General features: G+C 42.1%; 1 protein-coding gene and 1 long non-coding RNA gene across 3 annotated transcripts in view; one reads left to right on the top strand and one right to left on the bottom strand.

Annotated features, from left to right (window-relative positions):
• LOC6536579 (hemicentin-1) overlaps positions 1-16,122 on the bottom strand; it is a 79,638-nt gene that overhangs the window by 12,012 nt on the left and 51,504 nt on the right. For both annotated transcript variants that reach the window (XM_002097119.3, XM_039375280.1), the window contains exons 8-12: positions 15,021-15,172; positions 14,822-14,966; positions 11,347-11,477; positions 5,999-6,158; positions 3,889-4,097 (exon numbers count right to left, since the gene is read on the bottom strand). In XM_002097119.3, the coding sequence (XP_002097155.2) occupies positions 3,889-4,097; positions 5,999-6,158; positions 11,347-11,477; positions 14,822-14,966; positions 15,021-15,172 (797 nt within the window). The remainder of the gene's footprint in view (positions 1-3,888; positions 4,098-5,998; positions 6,159-11,346; positions 11,478-14,821; positions 14,967-15,020; positions 15,173-16,122) is intronic.
• On the top strand, positions 11,471-13,767 carry LOC120321719. The gene is made up of 2 exons (XR_005561431.1): positions 11,471-13,044; positions 13,114-13,767. It is a non-coding gene; the product is annotated as an uncharacterized LOC120321719 (long non-coding RNA).

Below are 16,122 nucleotides of genomic sequence, written 5' to 3'. Positions count from 1 at the left end.
ATGGAAACTCCAATCGTTTAGAAAAAGAGTTTGAGAGTTGGCAGCTCTGATTGATTACTGGGCCTATTTCATTCTTTCTAATAAAAATCGATGGGTTGCCATTAGGATTTTATTGAGTTCACGAACCACGAACATCCAATTAACTGAAATTGAGATACTGAGATATATTATCAAAAATAAAGCTTTTTAACTTTGATTGGCACACTTTAAAATAGTTCCTAAACGAATATTGCTTTTAAAATAAATGATGTAAATACTAATTTCTTTTAACCTATTAAAAGCATTAAAACTTCTTCCTTTTCCAGAAACTATCTCTAAATTAAAACGTACTTCAAGTGAAGTAACTTTCTTTGTGTGCAAGCAGCTTATTCTGCCGTCAGACGAAAATAAATTGCGAATATTCTGCAGCCTTTGACTCGGAATTTAAGCAACAGTGCTTATGCAAATTTATGACAAATTTATGAAAATTAAAATAGGTGTTCATCTATGCGTGTGTTAGCCTAGTGTGTAATTGCGTTTGCAGTTTTTGTTGGGCTGTGCTGTGTTGTGTTGTGTTGGTGTTTGTACTATACTGTATGTGGCTAAAGTGTTGGCACAAAGGCGCCATGTTGGCAGCTGCCAACACTGCGCATCAACACCACCGGGCCAAAAGGGAAAGTGGCTAAAAGCAGGAGCTACGGCTGCGGCAATATAATAATGGAGCTGCCAGGGCCAAAAGCACAAAACCAGAAACCAGTAACCAGAAACCAACTCACTATCACACACATAAACACACTCACACACACACACAGAGACAATTGCCAGGCATTTTAAGTAATAATCAATGTGGGAGATGCACAGCACGCTCTGCTTTTTCTATTTGCAACTGTCAACGCCCGGGCCGACAATCCTTGATAATTTCCAGTCCCTGGGGCCCCTGAATTTATGCCCCTCTATTTATTATGATTATTTCATTTTGTTTATATTGTTCTAATGTTGCGCCAGCAACAGTGTAAATATTGTTGCAGTAGCAGCAGCAGGAGCAGCAGTTGCAGCCGTACAAACGAAAACAAAATCCATAGAATGCAAGTATATGCCAACGTATACTTGATATTTTTCCCTGTGTGTGTGTGTGTGTGTTGGTGCGAGTGCCTGTGTTTATCTGTGTGTGTGTTTAAGGGCTCTAAAGAGGACAAAATGCCACTTCAAGGCATTGCATTCTGTGCATTTCGTTTCAAGTCAAGTCTACTGTTATTATTTATGCATTTTAATTAAAAATTTAAACATTTAAGTGACATTTTAATGAGTTTCTTGCACTGGGGTTCACACAGAGCGCGGTGGAGCTATGCCCCAAAAAGCCGGAGAGACCGACATTTATTTTTGTGAAATATTTGAGAAATTTATATGTCAGCAGCGGAAATTGCTTGACATGAAAGCCTGGCAAAAATTGCTCTGCTCACACATAGAAAATAGCAATGGAATCGAGGGAAAAAAATGTGGGAAAATGGAGAAGGAGAAATGCCCATGCACAAAACAAAATTAATGAGCTGTTGGCTGCCTTTGAGCAAATCGCACGGGCTGACGAAAAAAAAAATAAAAAAAAATAAAAAAATTGGGAAGGAAAAGCGAAAAGAAAAATCCCAACCAAAATGTGATGACGGCAACGACGACGTTTGAGCTGCGGTTGGCGGAAACCGGAAACAGCATATATGACAACGGAACGGAAGGGATTTTTCATATTCAATTGGGCTAAATGATTTATGTCTGTGTGTATGTGATTGTGTGTGTCCAATCAGTGCGATGGACTAGTGTTTGTGAGCGGAACTCATTTGAATGCCGTTTGACTGCCTCGAAATTCGTTCGTTTGATCGCTGAAATGTAAGCCGAGGCTGTCGCCGCCAGTTTGATTAGTTCAATACCGAAAAAAGGATCGAATAGAAAGAAAAAAACAGAAAAATTCGTTAAAGAGACGGAAGAGCAAGGAAGAGGGCAGAAGGAACCGCAACATTTTAAACTGGGTCAACTAGAAAAACCAGACGTAGCGAAGGACCCAAAACCCTAAACCAAACCAAACCAAACCGAACCAACTGGGTGCCATGCAACTTGAACAACTGTGTTGAGTGCCTCTTCTCAGCACATCCCAGCATCCACCCCCCCCTGGAATATCCGCCTTCCTGTCCTGGGCCATGCCATTTGCAGCATCCAGTTGCAGCTCCTCCACTGTCATCGCATAATGGCAGCCATGTTGGCTTACAAGCGACCACAAGCCCAGTCCGAAAAACTTAACACGTTTGTGGTCAGACAGCCAAGCGGAAATGTAGGTGGCGACCGGCTGATGGGCAAAATCTGCCCATAAAAAATCTCTGGCAGGAGTTGGCTAGGTCTTCAAGATGGCAATCAAAAAAACTTCAATGTTGTTGGGGATTTTGTTATACAACTTTCCCTAACTATACACAATAAAAGGTGTTGCCCTTGATCCCTTAAATCTTGCTTTAAACAGATGATACCTTCTCTCTCGAACTGCAAATTAAATAAATAAGTAACATAAGTATTTAATTGCGCATTTTAGTTGATAATATATAACGTTAAAATCGCTGCTATGAATATCACTTCTTGCACCACTTAATTTGAAGGCTCCCCACATTTGAACTTCAACAACCGGCAATGATTGCTAGTGTCATCTGCTGAGCTGCAAAATTCTATGGGCCACTCCACATGCAACTTGGTTTAGCTGACCGTAAAAATGTACACATCTGCTGTCGAGAGCCTGACATGGGGAATATCAAATGCAAAAACCCAAAATCCCAACGATTCGGACATTGATGGGAGTGTAGCTCATTGATGGCCAATTTGCTCGGCCAATTGCTGGGGAGGAGCTCCAAAAACTGCAATCGCAATTGCTGTTGGCCATTGGGGCCATTAATGCGGAAATGCTGCCAAAAAGCGACAGAGACCAGAGACCAGAGCCAAAAGAGTTCGGACAGAGTCGGATGGAGCGGTGGAAGGTGCTGAGCTTTATCCTCTTCATTTTGGCCAATGATGATAACTATTAAAGTCAATGGCATTTACTTCCAATAATTTTTCCTGCTCTTTTGTGCTAGCGTTTTATTTTAGCTCTCTCTCTTGTTTTTTTGTTTTATTTTTTTTATGTGCTTCCCAATAACCTTTGACATTCAATGGTGTTGTTGTGGATGATAATGATGATGGTGGTGGTGGTGGTGGCAGTGCTGCTATTGGATTTTTAATTAGAAAGCAGTGCTAATAGAATTTTTAATTAAAATCGCTCGACTGCCACCAATGGCTGGCTGTTGTCTCTATCAGGAAGGGCTCTGCTCCACTTTACTTTCCCTGTTGCTGGCTGGCAACATGACACGCACACAGAGGCCCAAATAAATGGCAACAACCATGTGACCCGCCTATTAATTAAAATTTTTGCTATTCAATAACAGACAGCCCCCGTGGAGTTCAATGATAGGCACCCTGCACTGAAAAAATAACCTCTTGCATGCGCGCTTAGATCGTTGATAAATCCATTTGCCTAATGAAGTAAAAACATATAAGGAAGATGTACAACGTTTGTTTCTTTGTTAGACTTCTTTTTAAATGCCTTTATTTTTTATTGTTTTGTAAATTTCCGTCTGGCATTTTTTCGCCCAGTATGGCCGGCAACCAAAATGTCAAATGTGTCAATAACAATTTCACATTAAAAGCGAGCGCAGCGAAATATGAAATGAAAAATTTATCAAAGAGCCGCATGCTTTTACCAGAAATGAATCGAATGTCTGACGTGTTTAGCATTTAACATGACGAATGCGTCACGCATCATCTGCAAACCTCAATCCCGCCGACATTTGTCGGTTCCCAGGCGATTTTCCTGAACCTCGACTTTTCGGACACTTTGGAACTTACCTTGACGGGGGTGTAGGTGAGGGTCGAACCCTGGGCGGAATGGGGCCGGAAACCGCTCTGCGGCATGTCGAAGGTCTCCGCCGTGTTGTTGAAGGACCACTTGAAGTTCTCCGGCGGCGGAAAGGCATCCACTTCGCACACTATTTCGGCGGCCTCGTTTCGCGCCACTCCATAGATTTTCTTTTGATCGGGCCGGCAAATTGGTTTATCTGCAAGTCGAAAAGTCGGGGAAAAGCATTCGGTGAGTGCGGAGATCGAATCAAAGTTGGCTATAGTGCAGTCTGCTGTTTGCATCTGCAGCTGGAATCAATAATCGCATCAAACTCTGAGCGGTGGCTTCTTTGTTTTAGCCCGCCTCTTCTCGCAGGCTCTGAAATGCCAAGTAGAAAAGTTTACCCTTTTGTGTTCCTTCCTACCAGCTCCATTTTTGGCCATTCAAGCCAAGCAGCCCAATAAGCTGAACAAGGGCGGTTGAACACTGAACAGTGAACAGATGCCGAAAAATAACCGAACCGAAACGGGTGAATCAACAAAGAAACTGAAGAGTTGGCTCATTTTAAAGCACTTAAATACCTTTACCTTTTCTTTTTTAAAATGTATTTTTTTTAATCAATCCTAAATAAAAACATTTAAAATGGGATAAGTTGCCGTACTGCAGTGGGTAAGGCCCTCGTGAATTCTTCTGTTCTAAATTCATATAATTTCATAAGCCAGAGAATATTCAATTTTCTAATCCTTGGCCGGCGAAAATCTTTCAACTGTCTTGCCACAGTCACGAAACTTTTGAAAGTTGCAAGTGGCGAATTTATTGTGCCATTTGACAACTGTCGATATTGCATGCCAAACTGGACCAGTAAACAAATTTTCAGCGCAGCTCGGGGAGCAAGAGAAACGAGAGTACACTGGCAGAAAAGGGGAGAATGATGGGAGAGGAAACGCTACCAGTTGGACACTAAGTTTTGTGGCCAGCGGAAGCTCGCTGCTTAAAACAAAAGCACGAAAAGCTGGAAAAAGGCAGTAGTGGAAGTGATAAAGGGGAAATGGCACCGGAAAACCAAAAGCATAAGGCCACAACAGCAGGGGGACAGCTTAAAGGGCCGTCTGACGAAAATGAATAGAAGCATCTTTGGCCTGCTAAATTGCTCGAAAAAGGCAAACTAATTAACCAAAGTTTGACTCAAGACCGGGCCAAGTTCAGGAATCCGGCACAAATTGAGCAGAAGATTTGCGGTCCTGTCCTTCGAGGGCAGAAGCCTCGCAACAAACTTAAGCTGCAGACCCAAACCGTTTTAGGAATATACCTAAGGAAACGTGGCCTTCGGCTCGGCTATTTTGGAAGTTTCCTTCACTATAATTATGGCTATCAATCAAGTAAAATCTATGTAAAAAATGAAATATTTTCGAAAATAAATATCAGTTTAGAGCAAACAACTTATAGGAAATAAGGTGCTGAAATAATAGTATTGTTTAAATAGTTTACTAAAAATGTTTTCATGGTTAATCCATGGTTCGTAAGATAAATACCAGGCAATCAAAGCTGTGTTTCTTATGGTGCCGCGCCACAAAAGTTCGAAGCCTGTGAGTCCACTTCCCCCTTTTTGCAGATCCACTTTTGCGCCACGTCCATGGCTCAGCTACACACAAAGGAGCATTCAAGCAGCGCACAATAATGGGGCGTATACGCAATAAAACTGCAAGAGGCCCGCACGAGCGCACAATGCGGGGAGTTGAGCTCGCCGTTCATCGGTATCCCAATGCCCCGCTGTTTGCCATCCATCCTCGTCTCTGGCCATACTCGAACACTCAATAATGCTCGTTTTTGTGTGTCAAAGGTCCACTCGAAAAACCGAACGGCAGCAGCTGGAGGTGGAGATGGACCAGCAGGAGCAGGAGGAGGAGCAGTGGCGGCGAAGAAGGATTTAAGTAGGTGGTTTTTGGGCCACAATTCGATTTTGTATTAAAGCCACCGCCGAAGCGTTCGTTAACGGCCCGAACGCAGCAGTAGGAGAGAGCGTTTTTATGGGTCAGCTAAAACACAATGCGGTGCGCACAATGGCCACAAATCAACATATCCCGCAAATATCCTTGCCCCACTCATCGCGATACTCACACATCACTTTCAGCTCGACCACATTGGAATCCCCATCGCCCTCCACATTCGAAGCGGTGCAGGTGTAGTTTCCAGCCTGGTGACGAGTGACTCCCTGGAGCGCCAGATCTCCGCTGCTGACAATCACGCCCGCTCGCTGGTTGTGCTGGATGATTTGGTGCTGCAAATGACGGGATAAAGACATAATTACAGGGATTGTCAGCTAAATGTACGTACTAAATTGGAGAGAGAGCTTGATGAGGAGAGACAGGTATCATTAGACTGCTATAATTGGATTTTATTCAACTGAATATTTCCTATGGAATCTGACTTCACTTATGATAAATCAGTAGCTCTGTAGATTTAACCATTCCTTTCCTTTAAGATTAAGTCGCGCTTGCCAACCTTTAAGCACTTAAATCCCAGGGAGACAAGGTCACCCATCTTTTGCCCTTTTTAGCCCCGGAAAAACACTCATAAATTTGCGCACCAGTGAGCTGGCAGCTTCATTAGGAAGCTGCGCCTTTGCTGACTACGTGCCTGGCATCGATGCTGAAAAATCAGCCGATATTTACTTTAAGTTTTCCCTTAAACACACAAGTTCCACCTTCCACCTACCAATGCCTCCACCCACATATTCGTAAGTAGGCCTTCACACTCAAATGCTTACAGAGGCTTGACCTTCTGGCCGCACTTTCTCGCACTTTCGCTCTCATTTTGAAATAATGCTCGAAGCCCGATGTTCGCCTTTTGGTTTTGTAGCCTTTTCCCCAACAGGCCGGCACTCGACAACATTTTGACGCATTTCCCCAGAGCCTTGTGCCATTTAGCAGCAAAACAAATTCGCACTTTGCCCGAGCTCAGCAAACAAACAAGCGGCGGGCGGAGGGAATATGGGCGGGAACAATAAAAGCATTGAAATAAATAGAAATAGAAATAAAAATGTGTATAAATATGGTCGACAAAAGTCAAAAAGCCAGAGTACGGCGAACAAAGCCTCAACGACCTTAGCACACATCCATACTGAGGTGCCTATATCGGGATGTGTGAGCAAATAAATAGAAACAATGCAGCCAGGCAGCCCAGCACTTGGATAATAGTGTGGCCCAGTACACTTCAAATAACAGTTTCCAAGACAAACCTTTTATTGCAAAAACATACTGATGCTTTGAAAATGAGCCGAACTTCAACTGCATTGAAAACCTGCTTAAATTTCCTTTGAATACAATCAAAGTTTGATAGCTTCCCAGCATTTTAGTCAAGCAAGTTGTAAAATAGCTCTACGTATATGGTTTAATTTTCAAATAACAGCTTCGGCTACTTTGAAGTGTACATAATAGGGCAGAAATTCGAGCTGAGATGGAGGGCCAGAGTTGATAGTCGAATGCATTGCGAAGGGGTCGTCTATCCTGGGAATTCCATGCCGCGTCTTTTGTTCGGCGACCTTTGTGGTGGGGCGTCTTCCCCTTCCATTGTGCAGATGTAAACAATTATTTAGATGGGTAGACATACAGTGAATGCCGTGTCAGGACAATATTTGCCCACTAGTCACATTTCGGCCATTGAATTCCATTTGCTTTGTGTGCGAATGATTGATACTATTGGCAAAGTGTCGGCGCTATCCGATACCAGATTGCAGATACGGATACAGATACAGATGTATCCATTACATATGCAATGCTCAGTCGCTATTAGCATATCCCTCGACTTGTTTAAAGATCCTTAAAGTGCAGAAGAGCCCCCAAGGCATTGTGTGCCCTGCCCCTCTCTCTCTCTCTCTCTCTCTCTCTCTCTCTCTCTCAAAAAAAGGACCTTTCCCACTTTCCGCACAGCCTCAATTCCCGTAGGGTCTACTTAAATAGCCCAGATGGGTGGGGGAACGAACTGTGGCTCGGCTCAGCGACCTTGTTGTCATAAAACAAATAAAAATGTCGCCATGCATATACGAAAAGTAAATAAAGTTCAAGGTTGTCGCAGCCAAAAAAGCAAAATGAAAAAAACACAAAAAAAGGAACAGAATGAGGCAAACCAAAAAGTGTAAACAAAGGCAAATAGAATGATAAAAAGAAGGTGGGCCCGGGCGTTGGGGATTATTTCAAATAGTTCGAGGCACATCCGCTGCAGAATTTCCGACCGCTAACCATCGCCCGTTCGAGGTCACCACCCCCCAGGACCACCCATCCCACCCACTTCCCTCCCCCCAAAACCAGCCACGCTGACTTGATGATGTCTGCACAACCCTTTAGTGCCCCTCAATGCTAATGGCGCATTTTATGCGTTGCCATTTCTGTTTGTCTGTCTCTCGGCCGTGTTTTCGACTTGTTTGCCAGCCACTCCTCAAGCGCCAGGAGCCTTGGGCCACAATCCAATCCAGGCCGCCTCTTGTGCTCGTCTGTCATTGATGTTAGTTCCGACTATAAATACCCAATTAGTTTCCGTAATTTATCTGATGGCTCGGACTGATTGAGTTGATTTGCTTTCGGCTTTTCCCAACTCCGCATTTTACGCGGCTGCTCTTCTTTAAATTTTTACTTGGATTAGCTTTATAATTTAATATACCTAGGGTTAAACTTACATCAATTTGATGCTTTTAGATAATATCTTTTGTTGGAGAAAGTCAAATAGACATATAGATTGCAATTTTAAGTAGCTGTTGACATTGATTTCTGTGAGTTTAGTTAACAACCATAAAGAAGATCTGCGTATAAAGATATCAACGCTCAATTGCAAAATCTATTCAATTTGCAATATGTATGCTTGTTCGTTAACCGGAAACATGCAGTTCAGAATTCAAGATAATGAATAAAAACATTCGTTTAAATCAATATACATTTTCGACCGCCTTTATGGGGCAACCGACCATTGCCACTTGCCTTGTGCCTTGTGGAGCTATGTAAATATTTATGCTCAAGTTGCTGCAAAACTCTAAAGTCGTTTCCACCGACTTTGTTCTCTAATCAAATTTTCCGGCTATGTTTGCTATTTCTGCGGTTCCTGACGCAGCTGAGATAAATGCGAGTGTGTGCGGCCCAAATAAGTTTTACCGCCAACAGGATTCGGATTCATCCGAGGCTATCTGGTTGCTCCGGCAACGATTCCATCAAAGTTTTGCTCCTTCTTCGACTTGTTGTTGTTAATGAACATGTGAAAACTTTTACCCGCACGCACATTCGCTTGAGAACTTTGGCCCCTACTTCTGCGTGTGTGCTAGTGTGTGTGTGTGTGTGTGCAAGTTTAATAAAACTAATTGTTAATTTAATTTGCCAGCTCGTCGTTAATTGTCAGCTTGTCTAATTGAATAATAACAGACGAAGACAAGTTGCCAGGGCTCCACTTTTTGCCCTTCGGCTGTTCGGCGAGGAAGAATAGCTGAGTTCAAACCGAATCGATGTGGTGGCAAAACATAAATTAATTTACTTGTTAACTGTGTGCAGCGGAGTTGATTTAACTTGATTTGACTTCTAATTGCATTTGTAGGTTGCAGCGTCGCCATTGCCTTGGCTGTTGCCAATTAACAATTGACTTTTAATGAACGCCCGACTTGGCTTCTTCGCCTTCACTTTGGCCCAAGTCATTTGCAATTTTCCGCTTGGCCTTGAACTCATTACGCATACGCCATGTGCACAGCTCGACCAACCGTGGCTGTCTGTCTAACCTCCCACCTCCACTTTCCAGCACTCTCGCCATTTTACATTACTATTTTCCCTGTGTATGTGTGTGTGTGTGTTTGGCTTAGTTTCGTATCCATTTCATTTCCATTTTTGTACTGCCACTGCCGCAGTGAACTTTTATTGTTATGACACTTGGCTAAGAGCAAAGTGAGAGAGGAGCGGAGGGGGGGCAGAGAATCTGTAGGGGATTTCACGCTGAGCTGGGTAAACGTAAGTGACGATTGCCAACTAACCAACTAACTAACTGCGCTGCTGTCGCTTTCTGCCTTGTTAGCCAGTCATACAAATCCTGTCTCGTAACGGGGGCATTAGTTAGCCAGGGCGGAATCTCTTGCCTTACATAAAAGGGTATTAAAATAGTCCCAAAGAGCATGACATTTAATCATAACCATCTTCTAAGTTAACAAAATATTACAGTAAGGGTATTGCTGCATCGATTTGAGCCATTTCTCAGATCTCAGTTGATTTGCATAGACTTCTTAGGCATTGATTGGTCGCTTCCCTATCTGCAGCTATCTGTCTTTCACTTTCTATGGCTATTGTCTATCCCCATATAATTAGCATTTTCTTCGATGTTAGATAGAATGTAATGGAATCAGCACTCGAACCCAACCATTCCATTGTCTCTCTCGGGCAAATTATTATTTCATATAAACTTTTTATCTACCTACCCAGTTCCCTGGGCAAATGTCTTGTGAAAGTTCCTTTGTACTAAATATCCTTCGTTTGCCGCCCCCCACACGAAAAACTTTTTGGTCGTCTTCGAGTATTTGTATTTGTATTTGTATTTGCTTATTGTTGTTTTCGGTAAAAGTTATGCCTAAGTTGTTGGCTTTGCTGTTGCCGTTGTTTAGCTTGGCTCTTTGTTTGGTCATGTACTTCATTGTGAATGAATTCAATTAGCATTCATATTATTCATACACTTGATTCGTTTCTTGTTCGGCATTGAATAACATTTATTTGGCCACCATTGTTGTTGCCGTGGTTTGAGTTCCTTCTTTGTGGGACCACTAATAAACAAATGATTTGCCTTGTAAACTTGTACGAACTCCCGAAGTTCCTGCCCCCTGTACACAACTCTGTCTTATGCCAGCCACTTGACTCTATTGCCTTAAAATAATTGGCCAATAATTCAGTAAAAATGACCACTTAATTTCGGCTTCATAATAATTTAGCCAGCTGAAGGAAGGCTCGTGTGTGTGGGAGAAGCACGCCAATGTCTTGGGAATTGCCGGAAGTTCGGCAGTTGTACGCTCAATTGCCTTGAGTGCAACATTTGAGGTATGTTTGAAGGTCAGTCGACAACGAGCCATTTAAATAATAATAACATTTTTAGAGAAATGGCAATTTATTTTGGATTTCTTTTTTGTTGAATTATTTTAGAATTCATTTTAAATCCATTCCTTTACATAATATGTTGTTATCTAAACAAAAAGTATATTTCTGAATATTTTTTCCCGTGCATCTGAAATTGTATGTCTGTCAAAGTTTCGCAAGAGTTAGAACCAAAAATAATATATTTTTTATGGCACTAAAAGGTATTTTGTGCCAAAAGTATACTTTACACTTCAGACCATACAGTTTTTGGCCCTTCCCTCCCGCTTTCTGCATATGTCTCAATAAGAAGTGCCCTCTTAGAAAAGCCCTTCATAAATATTGCAAGTCAAGTCAAGGAAAGTTGTTAGTTTGCTCACTTACATTATGCTTCCATACAACTTTATAAGCAGCCGGATTTGCATGCACTTTACACTCAAAGTAGACATCATCGCCCTCCTCGATATCCTCCGGATTCAGATTGGAGCCCAGGTCCAGCTGCAAGGTGGGAATGACTGCAAAGAAAGTGGGTAAGACAGAAAACAAAACACTGGATGAGCATTGTATTCATTTGACTAAGGCAGAGACTTAGACTTGGATTGGGTTTGGAATTGGGATTTACTCGGAAAGAGCTGGCAAGAGTCCATCAAACGTAATTTGCTGGCTGTTTTGGACAATCCTTCAACTCAAGAAGAAGAGCCCAAGAAAGAGGCATGAAATGGTTGGTGGTGTTGGTGGGAGAGAGTAAGGGGGTTAATCTGGGCTTATCTGTGATTAGTGTCGCTCCTTCCTTGCCTTCCATCTATCTGTCTACGTATGTATCCCAGTTGTCCCTCGGCATTTTGCCACCTTCCACTTGTTTATTATTATTTTGCACATTGTTTTTGGCAACTTTCCCTGCCAAGCGTAGTTCTGGTCTCTCCACTTCGCACTCTGTCTGCTTAGTGTTTCTGCCTTTTTCTTTTCCACTTTCTTTGAGGAGGGGGGTGGCACGTTCTATAAGCAAGTTTCTTTAAGCCGATTTCGTCTTTTGCAAAGACTTGTTAATGAAAATGAAAAGTGCTTTAACACACACCATCGCAGAAACGAGAAGAGAATGGGCGTGAGCCGAATAAAAGTAGGGGGCTTTGGGAAAGAACTGACAAGGACAATGCGAACAGGAAGAACGAGTCAAAGCAGTTTGCATAATTTAAAGACTTTTCCCACTGCCTGCCTCCCCATTGTGTCTATCCTTTTCCCGCTCAACAAGTTCATTAGCGACGACTTTAAGCCGGCACAGAAAACTAAACTATAACGAAGGGACAAGGGAAACAAAGAGTGTGCACTGAGCAAAAACTGTGGCATTCTGAATGCACAAGAAATTAAACTATTGAGAGCGAAAACCAATTCATTACTACCAAGAAAAGTTCTTCAGTTTGAATCTTTTTCAATTTAAGTATGTGCAAAACTCATTGGCTCTTTCGGGGTAATTAAAATCCGAGCTGGTGTTGAAATGGCAACGCCCAATTTCTTTAACTGCATAATGACAGTGAGATATTTTCCGAAGGAAGTTCCAAGTGGCTGGCAGGCCACACTGTTGCGGTTAGGATGGGCTTAAGTGGTAATAACTGTCACTGGCCAAGCTGGCCAACTACGTCGGGCTAATGCATTTTATGGTCCTCCATCTCGGTGACCCCCGGTCCGATCCATCGTGGAGCGAATGTCCCGAAAACGAGAGGAAAAACCAAAGCAAGCCCATCCCAGTCGTAACTGCAGCTTAACGTAACGACTTTTGAGTGCCTGTGCCACATTATGTTGCAGCTGCAGTTGAATTGCAAGGATTGCGTCTGTGTGCGTGAGTGTGCGGGTGTGTGGGTGAGGCCTGTCATTGTCTATTGCACAAAGTTGAACCAGTTCTCGTTAGCAGTTCTCAAATTGATTCTACCATCCTTTCAAGGCAAATAAATTGCATTGGCCTGAGAGCTTATTTGTTTCGTCCTATTTCTAAATCCCCTTCGAGTGTAATTTAGTTATATCTGGAAGTTTGAAAAACTCAGTAGTTGGACTTTTACTTTTCATCCAAAATAAAAGTCATGGTATTTTGTAAGTATTTTTAAATTGTATATGATACCCCTACTCCCATAAATAATTAAAAAAGGTATTCCCAAACAGACCAAGATTATTATGAAATAAAAATGTGCCTCGTCATTAAGTTTATTGCGGATATGACTTCAATTCTTGTCTTTTCTTGGTTTTCCCGTTGATTTAATTTCGGTTGTCTAACCTGCGTTGATTGTGTGGAAAATAAGAGGTCTGGCTGGGTCGAGGGTCTCTGATTAAGATATTAGAGATAACTTTTTTATGGCCCGGCTAAATGTGATGTAATATAATGAGAAAATTATTGGCAGCGTCAACTTCAACCTGTGCCGCCATCCCATCTCTGGTAGCAGCCGACATTGCATCAACTTTTCAATTTACCCCCGTCGCAGGAGGCAAACAAAGAACACGCTTAAAAAAGACACAAAATCTTTTCGCGGCAGCGAGGAAAGTCGGGCGGGAAATATGAAATCTCAGGAAGTGTCAGCAGAAGGAAAACGGAGGGGGCCAAAATATTTTAAGCACGCTATAAACATGTAAATGAGCATGGAAATTGAAATTGTTATCTAATTTTTTATATCAGCGCTCGCGCAGAAGCTGCGCCCGACTCCTTTGCACAAGACACTACACTGAGCGAAATGGCAGGACTTCGAATCGAATCGAGTACTGATTCTACTGCAGGGCTATACACTTTAGAATAAAACTTTATAAGCGACTAAAAACCAATTACATATTACATATGTAAAATATTTTCTTTCAGTGCATGCTGCGCAGCAAGCCGGGAAACATCCCCATCATCTCGGCAGCCAGCGAAAGGAGTAAAAGTTTCAATGACATTGGGGAACAACGAGGCGGTAAGCTTTTTAGATAATAGACGTGGCAACTGTTTGCCCAAGACGCTGTCGTCACAGCCCCGAAGATGAGGACCCTGGACCCCAAGACTATTGAAACATTAAGGTTTATCCCATCTCACACACATATGTAAATATATGTTTGTATGTGTGGGTGTGGCTTAAAGTGAGCTCTTCCAGCTTGTCGTGTATTGTGTGCATAACTTTCTCGGCCGTGCGCGTTTTTAATATTTTGCCATAGAAATTTTATTAACAAACTTTACCCCCAGCACTGCACATTGTTGACGCGGCCCATAAAACAAACGTTTGACATACGAGCCGAACCGAAAAAGAACCAAAAAATTGAACGTATTATGTAAGGGCCTCGCCAATATTTGGAACAGAGTTCCGAAATCCCGACTACCGCCTGTTATGTCACTATGGCATTGGTATGCAAAACAGTATTGATTCCCCAAAGGACATGGGCGATAAGCGGTTGACATAGTTTATGGGATCGCACGAGAACCAGAACGCGGCCCATCGATGGTTTATGGGCCACTCATAAAGTAGCGACATATGTCAAATCGGGGGTGTTATTAAAGCGGCTGGGGTCGCCTGTTCCTGGTACTCAGAAAGGGTTGGGGAAACGATTGATTGATTCTAGGGCCAACTGCTAACAGGGGTGTTATATAGGTTACCCCGAGTTATTGGGTCAACTAAATAAGTTTAGAATACATTAGCGTGGTTAATTTGAATGTTATTTGAGAACAGTTTGCTGTCAAATTCTTCTGCAGTCTACCTGCATTCTTTAATATAACTACAATATTTTCCTTGATTACTGTCGCTGTTTAATTAATTTAATGGCTCTCTGGATAAGTGCAATTTAAACGTTTCATTATCGACTATTTAATTTGTAATAAAAAATTCGATTAAGAGAGTAAAGGTATACTTACAGAACACATTCAGCTTCATGGCCGTTTCGCGAATGCCATTGCGAACAAGTTCATTGGTTGCCCGACAGGACAGGGCCTTGCCATGATCTTCTCTTGTGGGTGTGATCGAAAGCACCGAAGTGCTGACATTGCCGTCCTCCGAAACCTACAATAGCATTTATATATTAATCTACAAATTATAGAGTATTTATACACCCACCTTCTGGCTGTGGCCATGCAGCTCCAGATTGCCCATCCACCAGGTGATTTTGGCCGGAGGCCGCGATCCAATCGCCTGGCACTCGATCTCGTACTTTCGATCCGCTGACATCGGCTGATTGTTGAAGCTGATTTCCACCAGCAGAGGGCGCACTGCAATGCAAACAGTTTGATTATGAACGTGCATTTATTTCCATCGATAATTTATTTGCTTAAATGGAGGTTAAGGTTGGTTTTTACTCTCGCCACTCGTTCGATATTATTCTGGTTTTGTTTTTCGCTTGCGCTATTTTGTTTGGTGCGACAGCAGCTTTTTGTTGATTTATTTAAATTGTGTGTGAAAAATCGAAATCGAAATGGAAATGGAAATGACAGGCAATGCAATTAAAATTAATTGCAACAAATTATGATTGCCACCAGCGGCAGTAACTGCTGCAATAACAACGGGGCAATGCAACAATATCGAGCATAGGGCAGCAAATATTTCTGTTTTTGCCAAAAGGACTCATAATGCCGAATAATAAATGTCAGACGGCAAGGGCAAAGGAACCGACTCGAAACAATTCGCAGCTTCAGCCATTTTTCTCCTATATTTTCAATATAATTAAATATTTAATTTGCGCTGAAAAACTATGGGAAATCGATGAGACGTTAATCATTCAGGGCAGCAATTAAAACTGCGTAAATTCCCATTAATGGTAGCTCTTTCCGGTTCCCTAAATCTATCGATAGCTTGAAAACACGCTCCATGGAAAAATATATAACTTCCGAATCGCAATGGTTGGCTGTTTAATGAATAATTGGCATATGGATTGGTAGATCACAAACAAACAATGCATTAAAGTTCAGCCAATAAATATTCATGCAATTACATTTATGTAATTTGAATATTTGTTAATATTCATGCTGACAGCAATTTGTTTACCCACAAAATTGAAAATTGCACAAACCAATAAACAATAACAAACATATTTTTTTCCCGGCCACCCAAATATGGTCACGTATTTGGAGTCTGGGTTCATTATCAGCATTTCACAATTTCCATCGATATCGAGATGTCACTGCGATTGGTTTTGTTTTTCGCGCCTGCAGTTTTCTTTTTT

The sequence above is a fragment of the Drosophila yakuba genome, chromosome 3R, assembly GCF_016746365.2.
Source record: "Drosophila yakuba strain Tai18E2 chromosome 3R, Prin_Dyak_Tai18E2_2.1, whole genome shotgun sequence".
In the NCBI taxonomy this organism is placed as follows: Eukaryota; Metazoa; Arthropoda; class Insecta; order Diptera; family Drosophilidae; genus Drosophila; species Drosophila yakuba.
This window is presented reverse-complemented; position numbering and strand designations above follow the sequence as displayed.